This window comes from Panthera onca, chromosome B4 (assembly GCF_046562875.1).
Source record: "Panthera onca isolate mPanOnc1 chromosome B4, mPanOnc1 haplotype 2, whole genome shotgun sequence".
Lineage (NCBI taxonomy): Eukaryota > Metazoa > Chordata > Mammalia > Carnivora > Felidae > Panthera > Panthera onca.
Genome location: NC_138345.1, coordinates 85,366,225 through 85,388,451, shown reverse-complemented (window position 1 = coordinate 85,388,451; position 22,227 = coordinate 85,366,225). Strand labels below are relative to the sequence as shown.

At 34.9% G+C, this 22,227-nt stretch overlaps 1 protein-coding gene across 7 annotated transcripts in view; it reads right to left on the bottom strand.

The window, feature by feature from the left end:
• Nucleotides 1–3,578: 3,578 nt before the first annotated feature.
• The window catches only part of SLC16A7 (solute carrier family 16 member 7), a 191,472-nt gene continuing 172,823 nt past the window's right edge, over nt 3,579–22,227 (bottom strand). For all 7 annotated transcript variants that reach the window (XM_060657092.3, XM_060657094.3, XM_060657095.3 and 4 more), the window contains 3 exons: nt 11,011–11,154; nt 7,907–8,725; nt 3,579–3,878 (listed from right to left, as the gene is read on the bottom strand). In XM_060657092.3, the coding sequence (XP_060513075.1) occupies nt 3,607–3,878; nt 7,907–8,725; nt 11,011–11,154 (1,235 nt within the window). In that variant the 3' untranslated portion in view covers nt 3,579–3,606. The remainder of the gene's footprint in view (nt 3,879–7,906; nt 8,726–11,010; nt 11,155–22,227) is intronic.

The following is a 22,227-nucleotide window of genomic DNA, read 5'->3' as shown; positions in this document are numbered from 1 at the left end:
AATATAAAAACTTACATTTGTATCATGTATCTTGAAGTCTTTTTCCTGTATCCTCAATTGTCATGTACAGCCACAGAAGGAGGAGTGAAAAAACGTGCCTAGATTTTGAAAGTGCACATTTAAATATATCAGACAATTATTTTATTTATTTTCTAGTTTCAGGGGATGGGTCATGAGATAGGGTGGTTGGAACTTGATACTAAAGAAATGAAACTCATGAGCCTTGTGAATTTACATTGAGAAAACATCAGGTCTTCCAATGTGAAATACACTAGATACTGACCCAGAAAGGGAAAAAGAGTAGGGATAGGTCAGGACAAGCCTAAACCCAATATTCGATTCATAAATTAGTGAAGGCATATTTAAGGTTAAATTGTGAAAGACATGGGCTGCTCAGTTATCACAAGTAGAAAAATACCTAAAAGTATCCAGTGATCATGAATTATTTTGGTACCTTGGTTTATAACCTCCCTTCTGCACAATTCCTCAGTGACGGAATGACACTAAAAGGAAATTTAATGGTGTATATTCTGAATTTGCTTCATGACACCTTGAACATCTAAAACCCATCATTCCCTAGGGGAAGAAATATGCTAATTGCTGCAGACTCAGAGGCCAACTATACTGCTTCCTCTAGTTACGCAACTATGTGAATTTCTAGGTTGGTACCTTCTGCTCAGTCTCCAAAGATTCTCTTAAAGCAACAGGTATTCTAACAAGTTCAAGAGAGTGGAGAGCGAATGACTAGAAGATTACTTTACCCCGGAACAATTCTCAATCCTGTACGTGAGTCTGTGTCAGTGTTTCAGGTGTGTTCTGATCTAATTTCCAACATGTACATATGGGAATTAATATTTGCACATTTTGTAACGTTGTGTAATGCTACTGCTGGGTATGGCTACATATCTATCACGTGCTTTGTGCAATTTTACTTCCCTTTTTTTTTTTTTTTTTTTCAACGTTTTTTATTTATTTTTGGGACAGAGAGAGACAGAGCATGAACGGGGGAGGGGCAGAGAGAGAGGGAGACACAGAATCGGAAACAGGCTCCAGGCTCCGAGCCATCAGCCCAGAGCCTGACGCGGGGCTCGAACTCACGGACCGCAAGATCGTGACCTGGCTGAAGTCGGACGCTTAACCGACTGCGCCACCCAGGCGCCCCTACTTCCCTTTCTTTTTTAACAATCTAATATACAATGTTAGTAATGAAAATTTAATGAGGATGACCAAAGACCAACACAACAAATTCGAATCGGTTTTGACCTGACAAAAACCTCATCAATAAGTGAATAAACCCCCTTCCATGGAGGAAGGCACTGGAATGCACCCACCAGCTTGTCTGTACCAGCAAGTGACAAAAAGGACTATAAAGCCTTAGGCACAAAACCCCACTATCAATACTTTGCTGTTTATTCCCCCTGGGATATTATATCTGTATTAATTTAAATAGGTATCCTCAGAGAATCTGAAGACAGTTTTTGGAAATCTTTAATAGTGGACAGCCACTACACAATTTATCATGTTGCATTTCTTACGATGAATCAGAGTTGAATACAAAAGCACTAATAAAATGAAAACAGCTCATTCAAGACTCAAGACTGGGCAAAACTAAATTAAAGACAGCCAAACACTGCCACATTTTGCCTGATTTATCTACCTATCGTATTGGCACAAGTTGTTTTATTTAATATTTAAAAAATACAAATACCTCTTCATCTGCAAAAAAGATAAATGAGATGTGGAATTTTCTATAGCTTCCTAAATATGAGCCCCATGCTTAACCAGTGCATAAATTTTACAAATCAAATCCCTAACATTAAATATCACAAAAGCTTGGTGTCCAGGTGCACTCTTATAAGAAACAAAAATAGCACCTGCCTCTACAGCAATTAAAAAAGAAAAGAACGGCAAATTCATTTTGTAACATCGCTTCAATAATCAAGCACTAAATGTTTTTCATTAATCATATGCTTAAACTTTAGATTTATTAATATAAATACTTATCGCATTAGCCATAAGGCACAAATTCTTCCTTGTTTAGAAGTACTTTATTACTCTAAATTGTATTTATAGTTCTGAGCGCACAGTAACTGTCATATACTTCCATACTCAAGGGTGATTCAGATTCTCAGATGTTTTAACATCGCTATGAAAATGAGAAACCGCTATATTAACCCAGCCCGCAATGCTGCAAGCTTCTTACTATCGTATGACAAACTATGCCTACCCTTCACAAGTATATGCCAACTAACATACAGCTTCCAGTTCTAGAAACCTTTAACAGTCTCCTAGTCATGTTCACTGGCAGCAGGAAGTCTGACTGGGAGTAGGTGGGATTTCGAAGAGCTGCCATTCCCACAAGGTGAGGAATCTCAGTGGTGGAGTGAAAGGCCCATTGGGGTTTCTCTGTTTCGCTTTTGCATTTTGGCGAGGGGATAAAAATGGGAGAACTTGGAGGCCTCAGTAGAAGCACCTCTCACTCTTAGTCAGCTTTATTCAGATGGGTCACTCATAACAGTAACTCTCTGATCACTGCTACAATGACTGGGAAAAATTAGAATTTGGCCTATTTGTCAGTCTGTCAACCAGGTTGCTGGTAGATTCCATTTTGAAGTCTATGACAGGGAGTCTGGATTGAGTTCTGATTAAAAGAAATCCCTGCTTATTACTTTCTGGCTTAGCAACTAAAATCCTTTTAAAATTAATGAACGTAGCTCATTGCTAAGAATCATTTAGGCTTTTAATTTGATTTATATATTAAGTAAGAATTCTGAAAATTGTTTGAGGGTTCTATTCTCTAGCACCAAGTACTAATGGCCATCCTCAAAGAAACTACATGCATGGATTCATCAAATTTAACAGTACTCAGAAATAATGGTTTAAAATGGAGGGTTGGTTTTTTTTATTTCAAATTTATTTTTTTCAAATACTTTTATTTTTTTACAGCAGTTAGTTGCGTTTTCAAATTAAGATCATCTTCATTTCACCCATGTTCTTATATTTAAAATCTACACTACAAAGTAGTATGCAGACCTAATACATTTCTTCACTCTCCACGGATTTGTTTTTAAAGTTAAAAAAAAAAGTATAGTGATAATATTCTTTCTGAACCTATTTGTCTTTTGTCCTCTAGATACTCTGTGCGCATGTGTGTAAATACAGGTGAGTGTGTGTGTGTGCATGTGCACATTAGAAGAAAATTCATTTTCCTTCAATTCCATCTAACACTGAAAACTAAAATCTAGACAGGGTATTCTTATTTGATTAAACATATTCCTTCTCGCTATTTAAACCAGGGATTTGGGATTCAGATCTCTATAACCAAGACCAGAAGTCGCTGGAAGACTCTACAATTACTCTAACCACCACAACCAGAGTCACGTATGGAAATAAACCCATTGCATGGATTCTTTATAGGCATAACCTCAAATTTTAACTACCCAAACAAGTTTTAAAAAACAAACTTATAAAAATTTGCCATTGAGGAAAATCTCACTTCCATCCTTAATTATGACTTCTCATTTCAAGTAAAAACCTTTCCAATATTTTGAAAAAAAAATACTCCTAAGAAAGTCATAAACATTGAAATCAGAGATGTGATTCTTATTAAATATTAGTTTCTCTTTCTGAGGGATTATTCTCTGTTCTTGTACTTTTGATGCTGACATCATGATGTTTAGATTTGTTCAAAGGTTCAGATTCTTTGGACTCAGGCGAACTCATTTTCTTCTTCCTTGCTTCTCCCAGCTTCTTTTCCTTTGCAAGCAATCTGTAGTTTATAGCATTGCCGATAAGTAGCCACACACTTGATAGGAACACAATAGCTCCACAGGCCATATACATGTATTTATATTGTCCAGTTTGATCCACCAATTTACCTAAGAGACAAAAGAATATCTTTTAAGATAGCATAATAAAACAGCCATAAAATGATGAAATTTTCGATAAGTATACCTATTTCTTATTTAATATTGAATGAGACTTTAACAAAAAAAGTCCTCAATTATGCCTTCTATATATGCATAGAAAAGGCATGTACAGGCACACACAGCATTATACTACCAGTATGTTAAATTTATTAAAGATATTCCCCTCAGTAAAATTGTACAACCAAGACAAAGTAGGTATATATATCTGTTTGGGTGTATATTCGTAAATACATGTATGTATTTACATGTATGTAAATATGTACACATACATATACATATATGTGTGAGGCATGTTTTTTGTATTTATATGTATATAAATAGATCTATTTATCTATTAATATTTACACACTGAGACTGCTTCATCCTTTCCATGCTTCTTTTCAATAAAGAAAATACAGAGGAAAATATTACATTTTTTAGGTAAGACACAAAAGCTTTTATAAGGTTCTCGACAGGGCATAATATTTACTCAATGCTTTCTCTATGCCCAGCACTAGGCTAAACACTTTTTTTTTTTAATGTTTATTTATTTGAGAGAGAGAGAGAGAGAGAGACAGAGCACAAGCAGGGGAGGGGAAGAGAGAGAGGGGACAGAGGATCTGAAGCAGGCTCTGCACTGATAGCAAAGGGCCCAATACAGGGCTGTGAACCCACGAGCTATGAGATCATGACCCGAGCTGAAGTAGGACGCTTAACCTACTGAGCCACCCAGGTGCCCCTAGGCTCAACACTTTTAAATGAGGTAATATCTCATTTAATCTTTATAAGAGCACTAGGAAGTAATTTGACCATGGTTACATAGCCAGTGAGTGGCAGAATCTAACCAAAATCTGTCTGAATCTCTGGTTCTTAACTACTCTGCAAAATAGGTTCAGCGAAACTCTTGGTTAAGAGTCATTAACTCTTTAGGCTGATCACAATTTTTTAGTTTATCTGAACCTATTAAGGCCATACTAATCAGGAAGAAAGTATGTATCCCATCTGATTATTAAGAAATTTAAAAACTAGCCTGGTATCATACAACCTGAAGGTTTATTGACTTTTAAAATTGGCTTATTTAAGTGTGCCATATATATAAACATAACAATAATGCATAACTTACATTTCAATTCTAACTTAAGTCAAATATTTCTGTTCATGCAATAATTTTTCTACTTCTAAATACATAAACATTAGGTCTATGGCTCCCATCAGAATTAATATCACGTTGGGTTACCATATTGACATATTTTCTAAATGTTTGGGGAATTTCTTAGCATCATCAAGAAACCAGATGTGATTTCCAGTACTGAAACTTCAGCTGTTTGTGAGACAGCAGTGAAAATTTGAGCTGAAAAAAAAAAAAAAAAATCAAAACCATACTCTCTCTACCTTCCACTGCTCTACTAATAAGAGTAGCAAAAAAAAAAAAAAAAAAAAAAAAAAAAAAAAAAAAAAAGTAGCACCAACAGCAACTGTATGAGAAGTAAATACAACACTCATTCATTCGAAAGTATTTACTGGGTGCCTCCATGTGCCAGACATTATTCTATCAGCGATCAAGGCTATAGAAAAGAAGCCAGTCTAAACATCAAGGAAAATCTGTGGTAGCAGGAGACATATACAGTATGAAAAAAATGGGTAATTGTGGCTATGGTCTGAGAGCTTCAACAAGGAGCCCCATATTAATTATTGTCTTTGTCACTACTGGTGCAATGGTTTGGCAATATCAACACAATAAGCACTCAAGAACACTAAAACTGATGTAAATATTCTTTTTCTTTTAAATTTTTTTAACGTTTATTCATTTTTGAGAGACAGACAGAGAGTATGAGTGGGAAAGGGGCAGAGAGAGAGGGAGACACAGAACCTGAAGCAGGCTCCAGGCTCTGAGCTGTCAAAACGGAGACTGACACGGGGCTCGAACTCACGAATTGTGAGATCATGACCCGAGCCGAAGTCGGATGCTTAACCGACTGAGCCACCCAGAAGCCCCATTAATACAGGTTCTCAGCACAGGTAGAAATAATCAAATCATATTCCTTCATTTTCATTCTTACAGCCTACCTACCATGTTTGTTGACCTGACTTCTTTTTTTTTTTTTTTTTTAGTCCCACCATGGCTGGTGAAATACAATTTTCTCTGTTAATACTAAGAATTCTGCTGCTCATGAATAGGCTTCTAAAACCCATTTGGTAAAACTAATTCTGTAGGAAAAGACAGGTCAATTGTATTTGTCTTATGCAGCAAAATCATTTGGCTGATAAATAAGACTAGCTTTCATTCTTTTTGAAAATTGCTTTGGTGCCACAGTATATACATATTAAAAGGTATACCACCCAAAACATCTGTGCTAGACAGGAGAGGACAGCCCTCCCTGGTAGACAGAAAAAGTCAATAGCTGTACCACTCATTCCTGACCAAGTGGAAAAGCAAGGCAAAAGGTCAATGATAACTTAAGATCAACAAATTAAATACAAATTTTCCCAATTCAAAATGATTCCTTGTCACTATATTGTATACCTGAAACTAATGTAACAATGTATGTAAATTATACTGGTATTAAAAAAATTATACCTAAATGTCATGTAGGAAACAGTTTAAAGACTGACTTACATACATGGAAAACTTTACATTGAGCCTGGCAGTTACTGTGACCACCGGATGTCAGGCCAAGAGTCTAACTGAATACCTAAGTTTAGTATTAAGCAAAACAATGGTTTCCAGTGGTTACTGGAAAAGACTGACCCACATAATGTTTACAACATGAAAGTCTAAGATTAAACAAAGTCTTAACTTCAAAAATGCACTTATACATTTGTTTTAGTCTCCTTAGTGTGCAATTTAGCACAGATACTTTCTTTTTTAAAATTGTTTTTAATGTTTATCTATTTTTGAGAGAGGGTGGGGAGGGGCAGAGAGAGAGGGCAACACAGAATCCGAAGCAGGCTCCAGGCTCCGAGCTGTCAGTGCAGAGCCCGATACAGGGCTCGAACTCGTGAACTGTGAGATCATGATCTGAACCGAAGTCAGATGTTTAACCGACTGAGCCACTCAGGTGCCCCTAGCACAGATACTTTCATAGGCATGACTGAAATATTTCAGATCTTAAAAATCTAAAAGTAATCCTTATAGTTTATAAGTGTGAAATGTAAGTATCTGTTCAAAATAAATTTCTTTTCCTTCCTGTATATATATATATATATATATATATATATATATATATATATATGTATATATACACACACATATGTATATATATGCATATTTTTCTGTCAGCAATGTTATAAAAGTATGCTATCCTTAGGCACGTAACATATTAATGTAACCAATGTACTCCAATAAGAAAAGAGATCCTGACCTTTTGATAGCATTATTTTAAATTTTTGACTCTTTTTAATATAAACAGAAATTTGTTCATCAATGATAAATAAAAGGTGGAATTTTATTATTATGATACATTTTTATAAGCACAAAAAAGATATGCATAAAAACCTGAAGATTATGTTACTAATTATCAGTCTAACTTAAATTTTTTTTTTAATTTTTCTTTAAACGTTTATTTATTGAGATAGAGAGAGACAGAGCATGAACGGGGGAGAGTAAGAGAGAGAGGGAGACAAAGAATCTGAAACAGGCTCCAGGCTCTGAGCTGTCAGCACATAACCCGACTTGGGGCTTGAACTCACAGACTGCGAGATCATGACCTGAGCCGAAGTCGGACGCTTAACTGACTGAGCCACCCAGGCGCCCCAGTCTAACTTAAATTCTTAAGTTCATAGGTCCAGGCTCTGAAGCAAATTTATGTCTAAAATCAACTATTTATGCAATTTAAAAATACATGTATAATAAACCCTAAAGTTAACACACCCACAGCCTTGTAGGCTATTCATGTTTATTGTTATAAGCCACATTATATCATACATTCCAAAGAAGGTCCTGGCTAGTGGGTATTCCTTCTATGCTCTCTTCTCCTCTGGATGAGAATGATTCTTACCAGCAAGAGGAGGGCCAAGAAGAACAGGGCAACACTCCACCACTGTGACGAGTCCCACAGCACTGGAAAACCTCTGAGGGCCAACCAGGTCCATGAGCGTTTCAAAGAGGACACTGCTGACACTCCCAAATCCGAGACCAAAAAACACAGCATACAACACCAGGCTTGTGTAGTCGTCTGCCAATGGGCACAGGAGATGACACACTCCATTGAACATGACTGCAAAACTGAAGAAGTACTGGATTCGGGGTCGGATAAATTTGGAGTTTGCAACGATTCCTCCACAAGGTCTAGCAAACATATCAACAAAAGCCATAATAGACAGCAAGAAAGCTGCAGAATACTCATCAATTCCCTTGTCTTTGGCATATGGAGCCAAGAATATAATGGGGGCAAAAAACCCTAGAAACATAATGACATTTCCAGATAAGTATATCAGAAATCCCCTATGCTTAAAAAGGGAGAAATCTAAATACTTATTAACTCTTTCCCATCTTGATTTCTTCCTATGGCTTTTCTTCACATCTGGGTCATTCTCTTTTACGCCAATCTTATTTTTAGACTTCTTCGTAGCTTGTTTGGGTTCAACGGGTCTCATGAGGGATCCAGCCACACAAGCATTCAACAATAAGCCTCCTAAAATCAAAAAGCTTCCTTTCCAACCAAAAGTATTAAAAAGGTACTGATTGAAAGGAGCCAATGTGCTTAAGAAAACAGGACTTCCTGCCATGGCGAGGCCATTAGCCATGGGTCGTTTCTTGTAGAAGTATTTGCCAATGATTGTTAGGGCAGGTTGCAGGTTGAACGCTAAACCTAAACCTAAAAAGAAAGACAAAAAGGAAGAAAAACACAAACACATTATGTCACTCACAAAAGAAATCACTCCTTAAAAGGTACATTCATGTGGGTAAGTCAGGACCCAAAGTACAACACCAGGTGGTAATTTTTGATGATAATTATTATCACAGAATTGCACATCAACAAAGAGGTTCTCATAACTGGACATTTGACATGTATGACAGCTTCATATTGCTTTCATGTAAAAGCACAAAATTAAACCCAAGAACTTCTGATGTTTCCATATTCATAGAATAGGTTGAAATTAGGACAGAATTATTAGTTCTTACTTAAAATCATGTAATTAAACAGATAGGCTAATTCTCTCTCCATTTATGTAACATATATTTTTATATGCATTATATTTATATACACACATATACAATAGATTGCTACCTTGTGGGCAAGAGTGCAATTTATGTGACCACTTTTGTTATTTTTTTTTTTTAAGTTTTGTTTTTTTATTTTGAGAGAGACAGAGCGCAAGCATGGGAGGAGCAGAGAGAAAGGGAGACAGCGAGAACCCCAAGCAGGCTCCACACTGTCAGCACAAAGCCCGATGCAGGGCTTGAACTCACAAACTGTGAGATCATGACTTGAGCTGAAGTCAGACACCTAACCTACTGAGCCACCCAGGCGCCCCACCTATATGCATTATTGGGCAAAACACTTAGACTTCTTGAGTTCCAATCCCCTCAACAATAACAAATGAGGGTTTTGCCAAAGTCAAGTAAGTTCTAAAACTCTTAAGATGTTATATAATGACATTATGATGGTAATTATCTGCAAATATTTATTTAAAAGTAATGAAATTCTGGGCACTCTGTAAGGTACTGAGTATTCATTTTTTGCATGCATCATCCCAACAACTCCAAAAGGAAAGAGCTATCATTTTCCATATTCTAAAGACAAAAAGATAGAAAGAGGCTAATTTACCCATGATCAGCTAATATGTGCTAAGTCAGGATTAAAACTAGATTGTCTATCAAAAAGTATTGGCTGATAACGCCTTAAGATAAATCTCATAGGTGTATTTAAGGGTTGACTCCAGAAGCACCAAAGTCTTCAAGACTCAAAATAAATGGAATTGAAGTCAGAATAGCATATAACGCTGTTGAAATTTGTGGGACAGTAATATCAAAATGATCATTTCCATATTACATCTGTTTGTGGGCCCAGCCTGACTTCTATGGTCAAATGCAATATACGGTATTTCTGCACAAAACAAAAAAGGTGTTCCCTGCACTATGACAATTCTTAGATAGAAGATTCTCATTTACAATGTCAAAAAGTATTTTATCACATCAAAAAGGTAGAGTGTTGTGGATAGGCTGTAAAGAGAAAGATTTTAACATCACTATTACTATAGGCTTTACTACATCTTATTTTTTTTTTTCATCAAATGATATGCCACTGCAGGGTTAGACTGACCTAAAATTACTATAAAAAGAGAAATACACTTACTGTTTTGCTGTGAGCATAAGGAAAAGATTCAATTTCTTTATACACTGAATCCAATTTTCCTTAAAACTTTGCGTGTAGATTTGCTTAATGCAATTTATTGTTAAGGCTAATAAAAGTAGTGTTTTCCAAATGTACATATTTAGGTCAGTTTAGGTCAACAGACATTACACATGAGGAACAACTGTAATCAAGTGACAGTATAAAATTTAAAAATATTAGCAGCAAATGTGCCTTACAGAGCCTTTAAGCAACTGGAATCTTTTGTAAGGAAAAGAAGGGACCCTAATACAGAGCCCTACCACTAACCAGAACACAAACAAAAATAATTCTATTGTTAGAGCTAAATCAGTGCATGCAGAAAATATACTTTGGCATCATTTTTTAACCTATAATGAGTCATAAGTCAGATACTCCAAATAGTGGTAAGTAATGAAAAATAACTTTAAAAAAAATGAAGCTATTTATATGCCAGAAAGTTTATGTCCATAATACCCCATCTTAACTGGCTGATGAGCAAATGGTGAAATGGTAAAATTGAATGAAAATGGTTTTCTTTTTGACATTGATATCATAGCACCTAATGTGTCTAATATTTTGTTTCTTCCATTTCTTGAAATAAGTTTGATTGGCCATTCCATGCTAGTATTTCATTGTACTCGATGAAAATACTTTAAGATAGCATCTGCTATAAGACACAAACTCAAGTAAAACAATGTAAATGTTCTATTGTTTATGCTTCTTACAGAGCTTTGCAAACAATGGAAGTGTTAAGAAGAAAATAAGCAGAAAACAAAATGACTTACCGGTAATGAATCCCACAGTGAGGTAGAGCTCTATTACGCTGGTACTAAAAGAGGCTGTGACCATTCCCAAGCAGCATAATAAACCTCCTATCATCACTACTGGTCGGCTACCATATTTATTCACCAGAACACTACTTATGGGACCTGAGGTAGAGAGAAAATGAAGAAATATTCAATTGCTGGGTCATTTACTTACAGTTTATTTTTTAACATTTGTTAATTTTGAAAGCACGTTTTAATGATCAAACAAAAATATTAGTTCACATAGAATATAATGAAGACTTTTCAATACTTCCTAATCAGATTGACTGTTTTTCTTTAACCATATATATGACAGCACACAAAATAATAAATTCTAAGTGTTTAACATATAGTTTACGACCATAATCATTCAACTTTTGATGTAAAAGTTTTTCAACAGGACATAATTATACTACCCAATATTTAATAAATGCAAACAAATTGATATAACAATCTAGAGATTATAGAAATCACTTGTTTATCATTTTATTTTCTAGAATAATATATTCTATGGGCACACACATATATATCCTCTTAATTAGAGCTCAAAATTGTTTTATGATACCACAGTATGATTTTCTTTATAAATCCTTTTTTGAAAAATTTCTTTTGATTCTAAGATACCAATTGTTTTCATATTTTATTATGTTAGAAATGAGGATGTCTCACACTAGAGGTCTCTTAACAATCCCTGTTTGACAGGTGGTGGTCATAGGTAGCAAAGTAGCTATCACAGCCTATGCATGCTTGAATTTGGTTAATTCTGTGGCTTGGTTGGACAATGGCAATTCTTCATATTTCATATATTTCAAATTGCAATCAAACCATATAAGGACCACTTGAAGAAGTAATATGAATATGAATCCTGATTATTGTCTGAAATATTCTCCTGTTGACACATTCTGATAATGTCAAGAAAGTACCAGCATCAAAACATACTGAATAGGTAGAGCAGCTGAGATGAAATTACCGGAGAAAATGGCAGATCTCTCTAGTAAGATATGCTGCCTCACTGGCAAAGAGAACAAGCTTACGTGTGAAACACAAACACTGAGAACGCTGACTCAAAAACTAATTTAGGAGAGCCATATACTGAATAGGAAGAAGTTTTAGAAATGCCTTACTCAATTTATTTAATGTACACTTCCTAATGCATGTGTGTGTGTGTGTGTATATAAAAAATGTGCAAGAGTGATTAAAAGGATTAAAATCATCTATGTTTACATCTAGAAAAGCTCTTTTGGTAGTTATAAAATAAAGGCTCTAAATAGTAAGAGCTGTTTTATTTTAATCACAGCAATTTTTTTAGCAGTATCTCATAAAATAATGGTACAACCTAACAATTGAGGTCATCTTAGATTCCGTGAAAGTTTATACTGTTTTATGAGAACTGTCAACATGTAAATGGTTTGATTTGACATTTCCTTCTTAACTAAAAATCATATTTCATCTATAACAAGGGCCATTGCTTTGAGGAAAAAACTACATTAGGTCAGAATTCTCAGTCCAATATTTAGCCTAGAAAATAATTAATGATTTTTAGTTAATACTATAACTTAAAAATTTGCTAAGTGCTATTGTACTGCATTTGAGAATTTTTACGTGGATAGTATTTGAAATATGTTCAGATTCATTTGTCAATAAGCCTTATTCTTTCATAGAACTATAGTTATTATTTTTATTCCTTAACTATAAGTTGAAATAAAAACTTCATGGCCTAATATTACTCCACACATCTTCTGAAATGGTATTGGTAAAAACACATTATTTTACAAAAAGAACTCAAAAACAGAATATCACATTTTGCATTTAATACCAAACAAAGCAAAACTAGAAAGGGCCATATGAAAGATAGCTCTATAAAAACAACAGAGTTGGGGGAGAAATCAATGAAAATTGTACAAGATAATGTGAAAAGAATAGATTTCTATAAGATGGTAAAAACTCATATGATTTAGGAAATGAGCATTTTCATCAAAAAGCACATAGCTAAATTCAGATAGCCTTTGTGAGAACTGAATTGATTAGCTTTGATTATGTATTGAACTTTAGTGTATATTCCTTTTCTTAAAATTACTTACCCAATTCACTTCACTTCACTTTAACTCAAATCAGTTCAATGCAATATTTCTTGAGCTTCTAGTATAAAACCAGTTGACATACACCAAACATAAAATAATAAACGCACAGCTATAAACATCAATGCATTATAGTCCAGAGGAAATTAACAACAAGTTATTTTAAGAACTGTGATGAGTGCTTTGATTAAATACCAGACTATTCAAAGGCATTTATCAATTACTTGGACTAAAAACAATTTTCTTAGTATCGTTGAAATTATATATGCCATTTTCTATGTGATGCCTGGATAACTAACACAAGGGCTAATTACATTTTACAAATGTATTTGCCTAAACGGTATAAATTTAAATTTGAACAGAGCTATGAATCACAACTTAATTTGCAATGCATTGTAAATAATTATGTCTATAGTTTAGGATAACGACATAAAGGCTTTCATCTCCCTCCACAACTGTGATTGATTAAGAGTAGCCAATAAAGGGGCGCCTGGGTGGCTCAGTTGGTTGGGCAGCCAACTACAGCTCAGGTCATGATCTCATGGCCTGTGAGTTTGAGCTCCCGCGTCGGGCCCTGTCCTGAGCGCTCAGAGCCTGGAGCCTGCTTCCGATTCCTCGGTTCTCTCTCTCAAAAATAATAAACAATAAAAAAATTAAAAAAAAAGAGTAGCCAATAAAGGAAATATTTAGAGGTGTTAACATTTTTTTTTTTGGAAGGGGCCTTTATAGCTTCTACCATAGTATCAGTCAAGATGCAATGGGAGTTCTGATTTTAACAAATGATTTTTCTGTGAATCATATACTTTAGTTAAGTGATAATCCTTAAAATAATCTATAAGGAATATACTTACATAATTCATCTATAATCTTTTCCTAGCAAAAAGAAATATATAAAAGATATATTAAAAATATATACTTTTTAAGTTGATTTATTTAGAAATAATCAAAGCTCCTTACCTCTTCATATTAAATGCTTATAAAATGTCATAAAGTATTTCTAACAGTTGTGGATCTAATTAAAATTATGATACAGGACAAACTATACTTATTTTGTAAAGAATCTTTAAATGCTTAATATTAGCTTGAGAAGGCATCTAAAATTAGATGTAAAACACAGTGCCACTCAATACCTCTTTCTCCAACCTACAAACAGCTTGGTTCATTGTATTAACAAGAAAGATAAAGTTTTAAGAAAATAAATTCTCATCACATGTAATTTTTGTTAAACATGCACTAGCCTCGCAGTTATCCTTTGTTGATGAATCATAGGCCTAATTATATTCTGAGCCAATTCATTCATTTATCTATTAATTCAATGTGTGGAAGTTTTTACTCAGCATATGTTTCTAAGTAATCATGATGTTTAATCATTAGTTATGTCAAAAAAATTCTCTACCTGCTGAGAGTTGTATCTGAGCCCATATCTAAGTAGAGCAAAGGTATTACTCATCCAAATACTGTTTTATTTCTCAAGTAGTTAAAAAAAAGATGTGTAAGAATTATTAATATTGTCTTACTTCCAAAAAATCCAAGAAAGTATCAGACTGTATCCAAACCAGCCTGATCTACCCACTAATTTCTTCTGATCCAGCTTTCCAAACTATCTCAGGATTTTTAGAGTCAAGTATAATAGTCACTTTCATGGTAGCTGTGATGCTGTAAAGGAGGACTTTCTCAGAGAGCAGTATAAAGATCACAATGTTGTCACCCATATTTCACCTTCTTTATTTTCTGAAAGCTACTTTTGTCAGCTACTTCTGTCTTTTAATGACTATGGCTCCATAACACTTAGCAAAAGAATACCCTGGCAAGGAAGTTTTTGTGGGTTCTTACAAATTACAGACAGTGTTTGCCCATTCTTAGAACTGTTGCATTTATAGTTCGTCACCTCTCCCCCCCACACACATACCGCAACACTTATTTACTCTCTATTTTATTTGTTTGAGTCTTGTTCATATATTCTATTTGAAGCTCTGTGACATTAGTCACCACATATACTATTATTATTCATCAACATTTATTGAATTATTACTCTTTGCAGGCAGTGTGTTAAGAATTGTACATGAATTATTGCATGTGATATTCATGGCAATTGATAATTACAGTAATGTAAGAATTGATCAAACTGATATATGCAAAATGTTTAGATAACTTGTTTAAGGACACATCAATATAAGTGGTAGAATGTGGATATGAGCCCCAGGTCATCTGATTATAAAACTTACACCTTTTACTACTGTGCAGAAAAGAATTAACATATCATGTATGAGACTGCCATCCTTAGAAAGGCCTGCCTGCAAGGCTGGCACCTGGGAACTTGGATTTCAGACGTGTTCCCACCATTCCCTAACTGGTGAGCTGGCTCACTGTGCTTGAACTGTTTCACGATGTGGTTTACGCCAAACATCTGCTTTCCTACCCCGAGTGTGGATCTTTAGGTCATGCGCGACAGAGAATGCCCATGTGACCAGCAACCCAATAGAAACCATAAGCTTCGAGTCTCCAGTGATCTTCCTGGTAGACAACGCTTCACCTGTGTCACAACTAGTTGCTGGATTCAGCTTATCCTCTGTGATTCCATTGGGAGAGGACTGTTGGAAGTTTGCACCTAGTTTCTCCTGGACTTTGACCCATGGGCTTTTGCTATTCCTGACTTTGTTTGGCATCCTTTCGTTATAACAAATCATAGCCACGAAAAAGACATTGTTGGGTCCTGTGAACTTTTCTAGTGAATCATCAAACCTGAAAGTTGTCTTGGGGATTCTGAATACAACTACTATAGTATATCTCTTCTAATTTTGAGTTTTGCATGTAGTTATATTTAAACAACTGATTTTTTTTTTTTCGGTAAATATTTTTTAAATGTATGACCTACGTATACAGGAGCTGGTCTATTCTTTTGTGCATTGTTATTCTCTTCTGTAAACATGAACTCATAGTGTTTGTTTTATTTCTTTGGTATATGGCATGAGTACATGATAAATGCTGTGAGAAAATGTAGAGAATATGTTATGTAATGAACATTTCATAAAATATATTTGATCAATCTAAAACCATGAATTGGAATTGACTATCAATTTGAGCTATATAAAATTTTTATGCATAGCATAAACACTAACAGAAGAAATGATAAACTGCTATAATTTATTTTTCATTTGCTTTATTTCAAATTTGTATATGTGGTATCCTGTCAAATCAAATGATAAAAAGCACTAGAGCAGGGCTGGGAGAAAGTTGTTTGCAATTACAGAAATTTATCTGTGTTTACTACTGTAGTATTTTTCTTACTGACAGGGACTTTCTAAATTTGAAAGATTTTTCAAAGAGATTTTTTGAATTAGAAAACTGTTGCTATTTTAATTGGGACAGAGGGTGGGAGCCTCCTCATTAACTACTTGTTTGCCTGACATTTATCCCTGCACTGAAGTTGGAATTGAAAATTCCCCTGCTTTCTTTCTCCAAGTGATTCACTTCACTTAAGGTCAGTGAAAAACATGAGGGGAGAGTCCCTAATGATTAGGAAGCAGCTATCGCATTTACCTTTACAAAGGATGGAGATATAAATGTTATGCCGGTAAATCATCGTCAGTTAGCATGTTGCTCAATGATAATTGCGCCGGTTTGATTTACTAGAGCTCATTCAGGCTCTTACAAAAGATGAATTTTTATGTCGGCCAAAGGCAGTCATAGTATATTCATTCAGCATTCAACTAGTATTTTAGATTTTTAAGTATATGAGGGTTTTGAATGTACGGTTTGAGTAGCTGTAGAAATCAAGAAAGGGGTGATTAATATGCTAGGTGTATTTTGATGCATAACAGGGACAGAGGGTACTGGAGGGTGACATGGTCTGCGAACTCATCTTTGCATTTGCTGTTCCCTCTGTTTGAAATGTTCTCCCCTTTATATATAAATGGCTTCTTTTTTCTCACATTCAGGTCTCCGTGCATATGTCACCTCCTCAGACAGACATCTCACCATTTCAACGGATGAACGTACCAACCTGGCATCATTACAGCTGTTTAAAGGAGTGGTCACTCTGCATGGGGGAGGGGTGAGAGAGTGAACAAACTGACCTCAAAACCTTTTACTACAAATCAAAGTGTTTGAAAACGAACATTCTCTGTGAGCACTGGCAGAAATGCCAAACACTTCCTTGGTGTTTACAGGTTACATTCTTCCCAACCAGGAAAACCATTTTCACTTGTTTAAGGCTGGCACAATGGCTCCGTAAAAAAACACAAACAAAAACAAAAACCTTTCTTGAGGACTTGGCATGTTTCTAAACTCTTCACATATAAAATCACATTGAATCCTTAAAATCTCTCTAAAAGTTGGCATGATTTCTTCATTCCCATTTTATATATAAGGAAACTGAGTTGCAGAGTGAAAACTTTGAAGGATTGCTCAAGCCCTCTGCTATACCTACCTGTTCTAGAGCATGCCTCGCACAAGTATCATTATTCCTGGGAGCAGAGATCACATTTCTTTTACATGTATGATGCTCATTTATTCAAAATAAAAATTTATATTTAATATTACATTATGCAAAATGTATACTTTATAATCCCTGATCTTTGGAATAATTTTTAAGAAGACAGAAAAAATAAGACTATATTGCAGAAACTGCTGGTTGTCTACGCCCTTCATTCTTCCTAAAAGAATCCTGATTTTGTTTTATAATTAATCTCTTCTGTGACACCCCAGGCCTTAACGCTTGGGGAATGAATCGTAAGTACTGTAAGCCAATCATGATAGGACCATTCCCATCACCAAATACTGGCTTACACATGAGCATCTGGGGGCAATTTATATAGGGTAAAATTTTCTGAGGGCTTCTGGGAAAGGATGTCTTTAGTCTTATAAAGCAATAAAGCAATAAAATGCCTCTGTATGTTTTCATGAGAATGTGATGCCTCGAGGTTCCATAGTCATCTTTTGACTGTAAAGTGTTCTTGAAGATGAGACAGACATTTAAGCCATTGATTAGACCAAAGAGCCAATAAATTAACCAAACCAGACTTCTTGTGATATAACATCATAAAGCTTCAGTGCTGGTTAGTTTACCAATGGGCATTGGATTTTTCCCTGCTTGCAGTCTAAGACATTCTGATATAATAGAAAAAATTCAATTCCTATTAAATATATTTCATAAAAAATAAAATCTATTAATACTATCTCATAAAATACTATCTAAAGTATTAATAAGATCTATAAAATATATTTATAGTAGTCTTTATAGTATCTATAATACTATCTCATAAAGTACTATTATTAATACTATTAACACTATCTCAAAAATCTATTAATACTATCTCACAATAAAAAGTAGTTGACATCTACTAAATACCTTCTTTTCCCCTAAAGCTTAAAAGTTTACTTAGTTTCAAAATAGAACTACCATACAACCCAGTAATTGCACTACTAGGTATTTATCCAAAGGATACAGGAGTGCTGATTCAAGATTTGAAGGGACACATGCATCCCAATGTTTATGGCAGCACTATTGACAATAGCCAAAGTATGGAAAGAGCCCAAATGTCCATCAACTGATGGATGGATAAAGAAGATGTGGTGTATGTGTGTGTCTATATATACACACACATACACCACATCTTCTTTATCCATACACACACACACACACACACACACACACACACACACACACGATGGAATATTACTCAGGGATCAAAAAGAATGAAATCTTGCCATTTGCAACAACGTGGATGGAACTAGAGTGTATTATGCTAAGTGAAATAAGTCAGAGAAAGAAAAATATATGATTTCATTCATATGGGGAATTCAAGAAATGAAACAGATGAACATAGGGGAAAGGAAGCAAAAGTAAGATAAAAACAGGGAAACAAACCGTAAGAGACTGTTGCATACAGAGAACAAACTGAGGGTTGCTGGAGGGGTGTTGGGTGTGGGGATGGGCTACATGGGTGGTGGGCATTGAGGAGGGCACTTGGGATGAGCACTGGGTGTTATATGTAAGTGATGAATCATTAAATTCCATTACTGAAATCATTATTACACTATATGTTAAGTAAGTTGGATTTAAATTAAAACAAATAATAAAATATATACATATTATTTAAAAAATTTATTTAGTTTCACAGAATTATTTCAGTGAAATCTAATTATAGAACATTTATTTATATATTTTTAATAATTTTTAATATTTTAAAACATTTATTCATTTTTGAGAGACAGAGAGAAACAGAGCATGAGCACAGTAGGGGCAGAGAGAGAGGGAGACACAGAATCTGAAGCAGGCCCCAAGCTCTGAGCTGTCAGCACAGAGGCTTGATGTGGGGCTTGAACCCATGAACCATGAGATTACGACCTGAACCAAAGTCAGATGCTTAAATGATTGAGCGACCCAGGCACCCGGATATGGATATATTTATATATATAATACTATATAGATATACACATATATTTAAGTTTACTTTTCTTTTTGAGACAGAGATAAAAAGCAAGCAGGAAAGGGGCAGAGAGAGAGGGAGACAGAGTTCCAAGCTGACAGTGGGGAGCCCAATGTGGGGTTTGAACTCAAACTGTGAGATCGTGACTTGAGCCAAAGTCGAGTTGGATACCTAACTGACTGAGCCACCCAGGCACCCCATCTAACTATAGAACATTTAAAGTGATTCTAACATTTTTCCAATTTGTTATACTCAATTAAATGTAATAGTTTAACCTCAATGGAAGTTTTGAAATGTGGATATGTAATTGATAATGTATCTTAAAATATATGTATTTCTCTTAACCAGTCAGGAAAATTCAATCTGTAAATTGAAGGTTCAAACCTGTCTTAGGCAACTAATAAACAATATGACCATTTCTAAACGGTGCTAAAATATGTTTCTGTTCATGGATATTTTTCCCTCATAATTCTTACTGTACATAGAATATTGCATGAAGTCCTATGAAATTTTATATTATTTCCTTCCATGTGTTCTTCAAAATTAGCTTTAAATAACTTGGTTCTAATGCATTCCATGAATGCATCCATCTAATATATTCTAATCTTTTAGCTGCTAAACTACTTTGTTCTTCTCTCAAGTTAGTATTAATATTCTACTTTGTGATATTTATTTCCATATTTGTATTAGTCACTAGAATTTCAGCTCTTTGGAGGGCAAGGGCATAATGTGACTCATTTATAATTTACTTAGACTTAAGACAATTTATTTCATATAAGAGATAGGAATTATTTTTTAATTTAATTAGATGAAATTATTTTCTAAGTTGATTTTAGAACTGTCATATGATGCCACCCTCACTTCGACATGATATCAGTATTTATCACAGCAGACAGGTTTTAAAGAGGGTATTTAATCTACTGGGTTCCTTTTTCTTTTCATCTAAAGATGATATGTAAAACGAAACAAAACAAGAAACACATATGCCAGGTTAAAGGTCAATTTAGAGATGAGTACATGAGCTCCATTGATTTTAACTCTTCTCTTTAAAGTGCCTTTGTTTATGAGTGAAGACTGATTTTATGCATACAAAATTCCTAACTAAAGGTATGAGGTCCACTTACCCCAATATCTCTGTCACTACTTATTACCATATTTGACTCCATACACTACATATAGTGCATATATAGTGTATATATAGCATATATATAGTGTATATGTAGTGTATATATAGATGTATTTGTGTGTAGGTGTGTTTTGAACCTAAGAGACACAGTATCAAGCAAATGTGCTCCTACTGTCCTTTGTGAACTTTTTACATAAGTGCTGGTATAAAGTACTACAGAGTGATAATAATTAGTATTCTCCACTTATTCTAGGGAATAGTCATCACCAGAGAAACAATAACTTATATTTAAGTGAGTCCTCCTGTGTCTAATACTCTTGGTTATAAGCTCTGAATCTCTGCATCCATTTTCTCCTGCTTTCTCTTTTGAGAAAACGTGGATTCCCTGCAGGATTCTGCTTTTCACTGTGCAGCCACATGCTAAGAGAATTATGGAGGTAGGAGTAAATCCTGATTTACATAGAGAGCCAGTTGTGATAACATCATTCCCTTCTCCATTGAATGATTTAGGTCTGGGCTTATGACACAATTCTGGCCGCCAAGACATGAGAGGAAATCTAGCAATTTCTGGGAAAAGTTCTTCATTTTTTTTAAGTTCATTTATTTATTTCAAGAGAGACAGAGACAGCAAAAATGGGGGAGGTGCAGAGAGAGAGGAAGAGAGAGGGAACCCCAAGCAACACTGAGCCTAAGGCGGAGCTTGAACTCATGAAGCTAGGAGATCATGACCTGAGCCAAAACCAAGAGTTGGATGCTCAACTGACGGAGTCATCCAGGCACCCCAAAAGTCTTTTTCTTAAAAAGAGATACAAAGAGGGGGCACCTGAGTGGCTCAGACAGTTGAGCATCTGAGTCTTCGGCTTAAGTTATGATCCCAGTGTTGTGGGATCAAGCCCCATGTGGGGCTCTATGCTGAGTGTTGAGCCTGCGTAAGATTCTTTCTCTTTCTCTGCCCCTCTCCTGCTCCCACTCTCTCTTTCTAAAAGAAAAAGAAAAAAAGACAGAGAGAGATACGAAAAATAAATCACTAAATGTTGTCTCCTATATGTATGTTACCTTGAAACACAGCAGCTATCTTACAAACATGAAGAGAGCTGGCCTGAGGAAAAGGTGAAACACAGAAGCTAGAGAACTTCACAGAGCATCACAATGAAGTGGACTTGGAACCTAATGATGCCATTTTATGGTCACTCTATATTTTAAATCCTCGTTAAATGAAGGAATGTATTTATTTAGTGTTTAAACTGAAAGCACCCTAGCAGATAAACGTGCAAAAAAAGACTACTTTTCCTTAAATATTGTGGTCTAATGAAAGATAGATTTGGAAATACCAAGAGTAATTACAACAAAAGAAGTGTGGTTCAATCACATGCCTAAGTGAAAAACTGTAATTTTACTTTGAAGAACTGGGTATTTCGTTTAATAGCTTGTTTTACAGATTTCCTGAAGTAAGTGGCAGTCATAAATTTATGGCAATACATACATTCATAAATTAAATAAAAACTTTAAGTTGACAAGGGTTTTTTGGTGTTTGGAATTTCACGGGGGTTTAGATAAAATA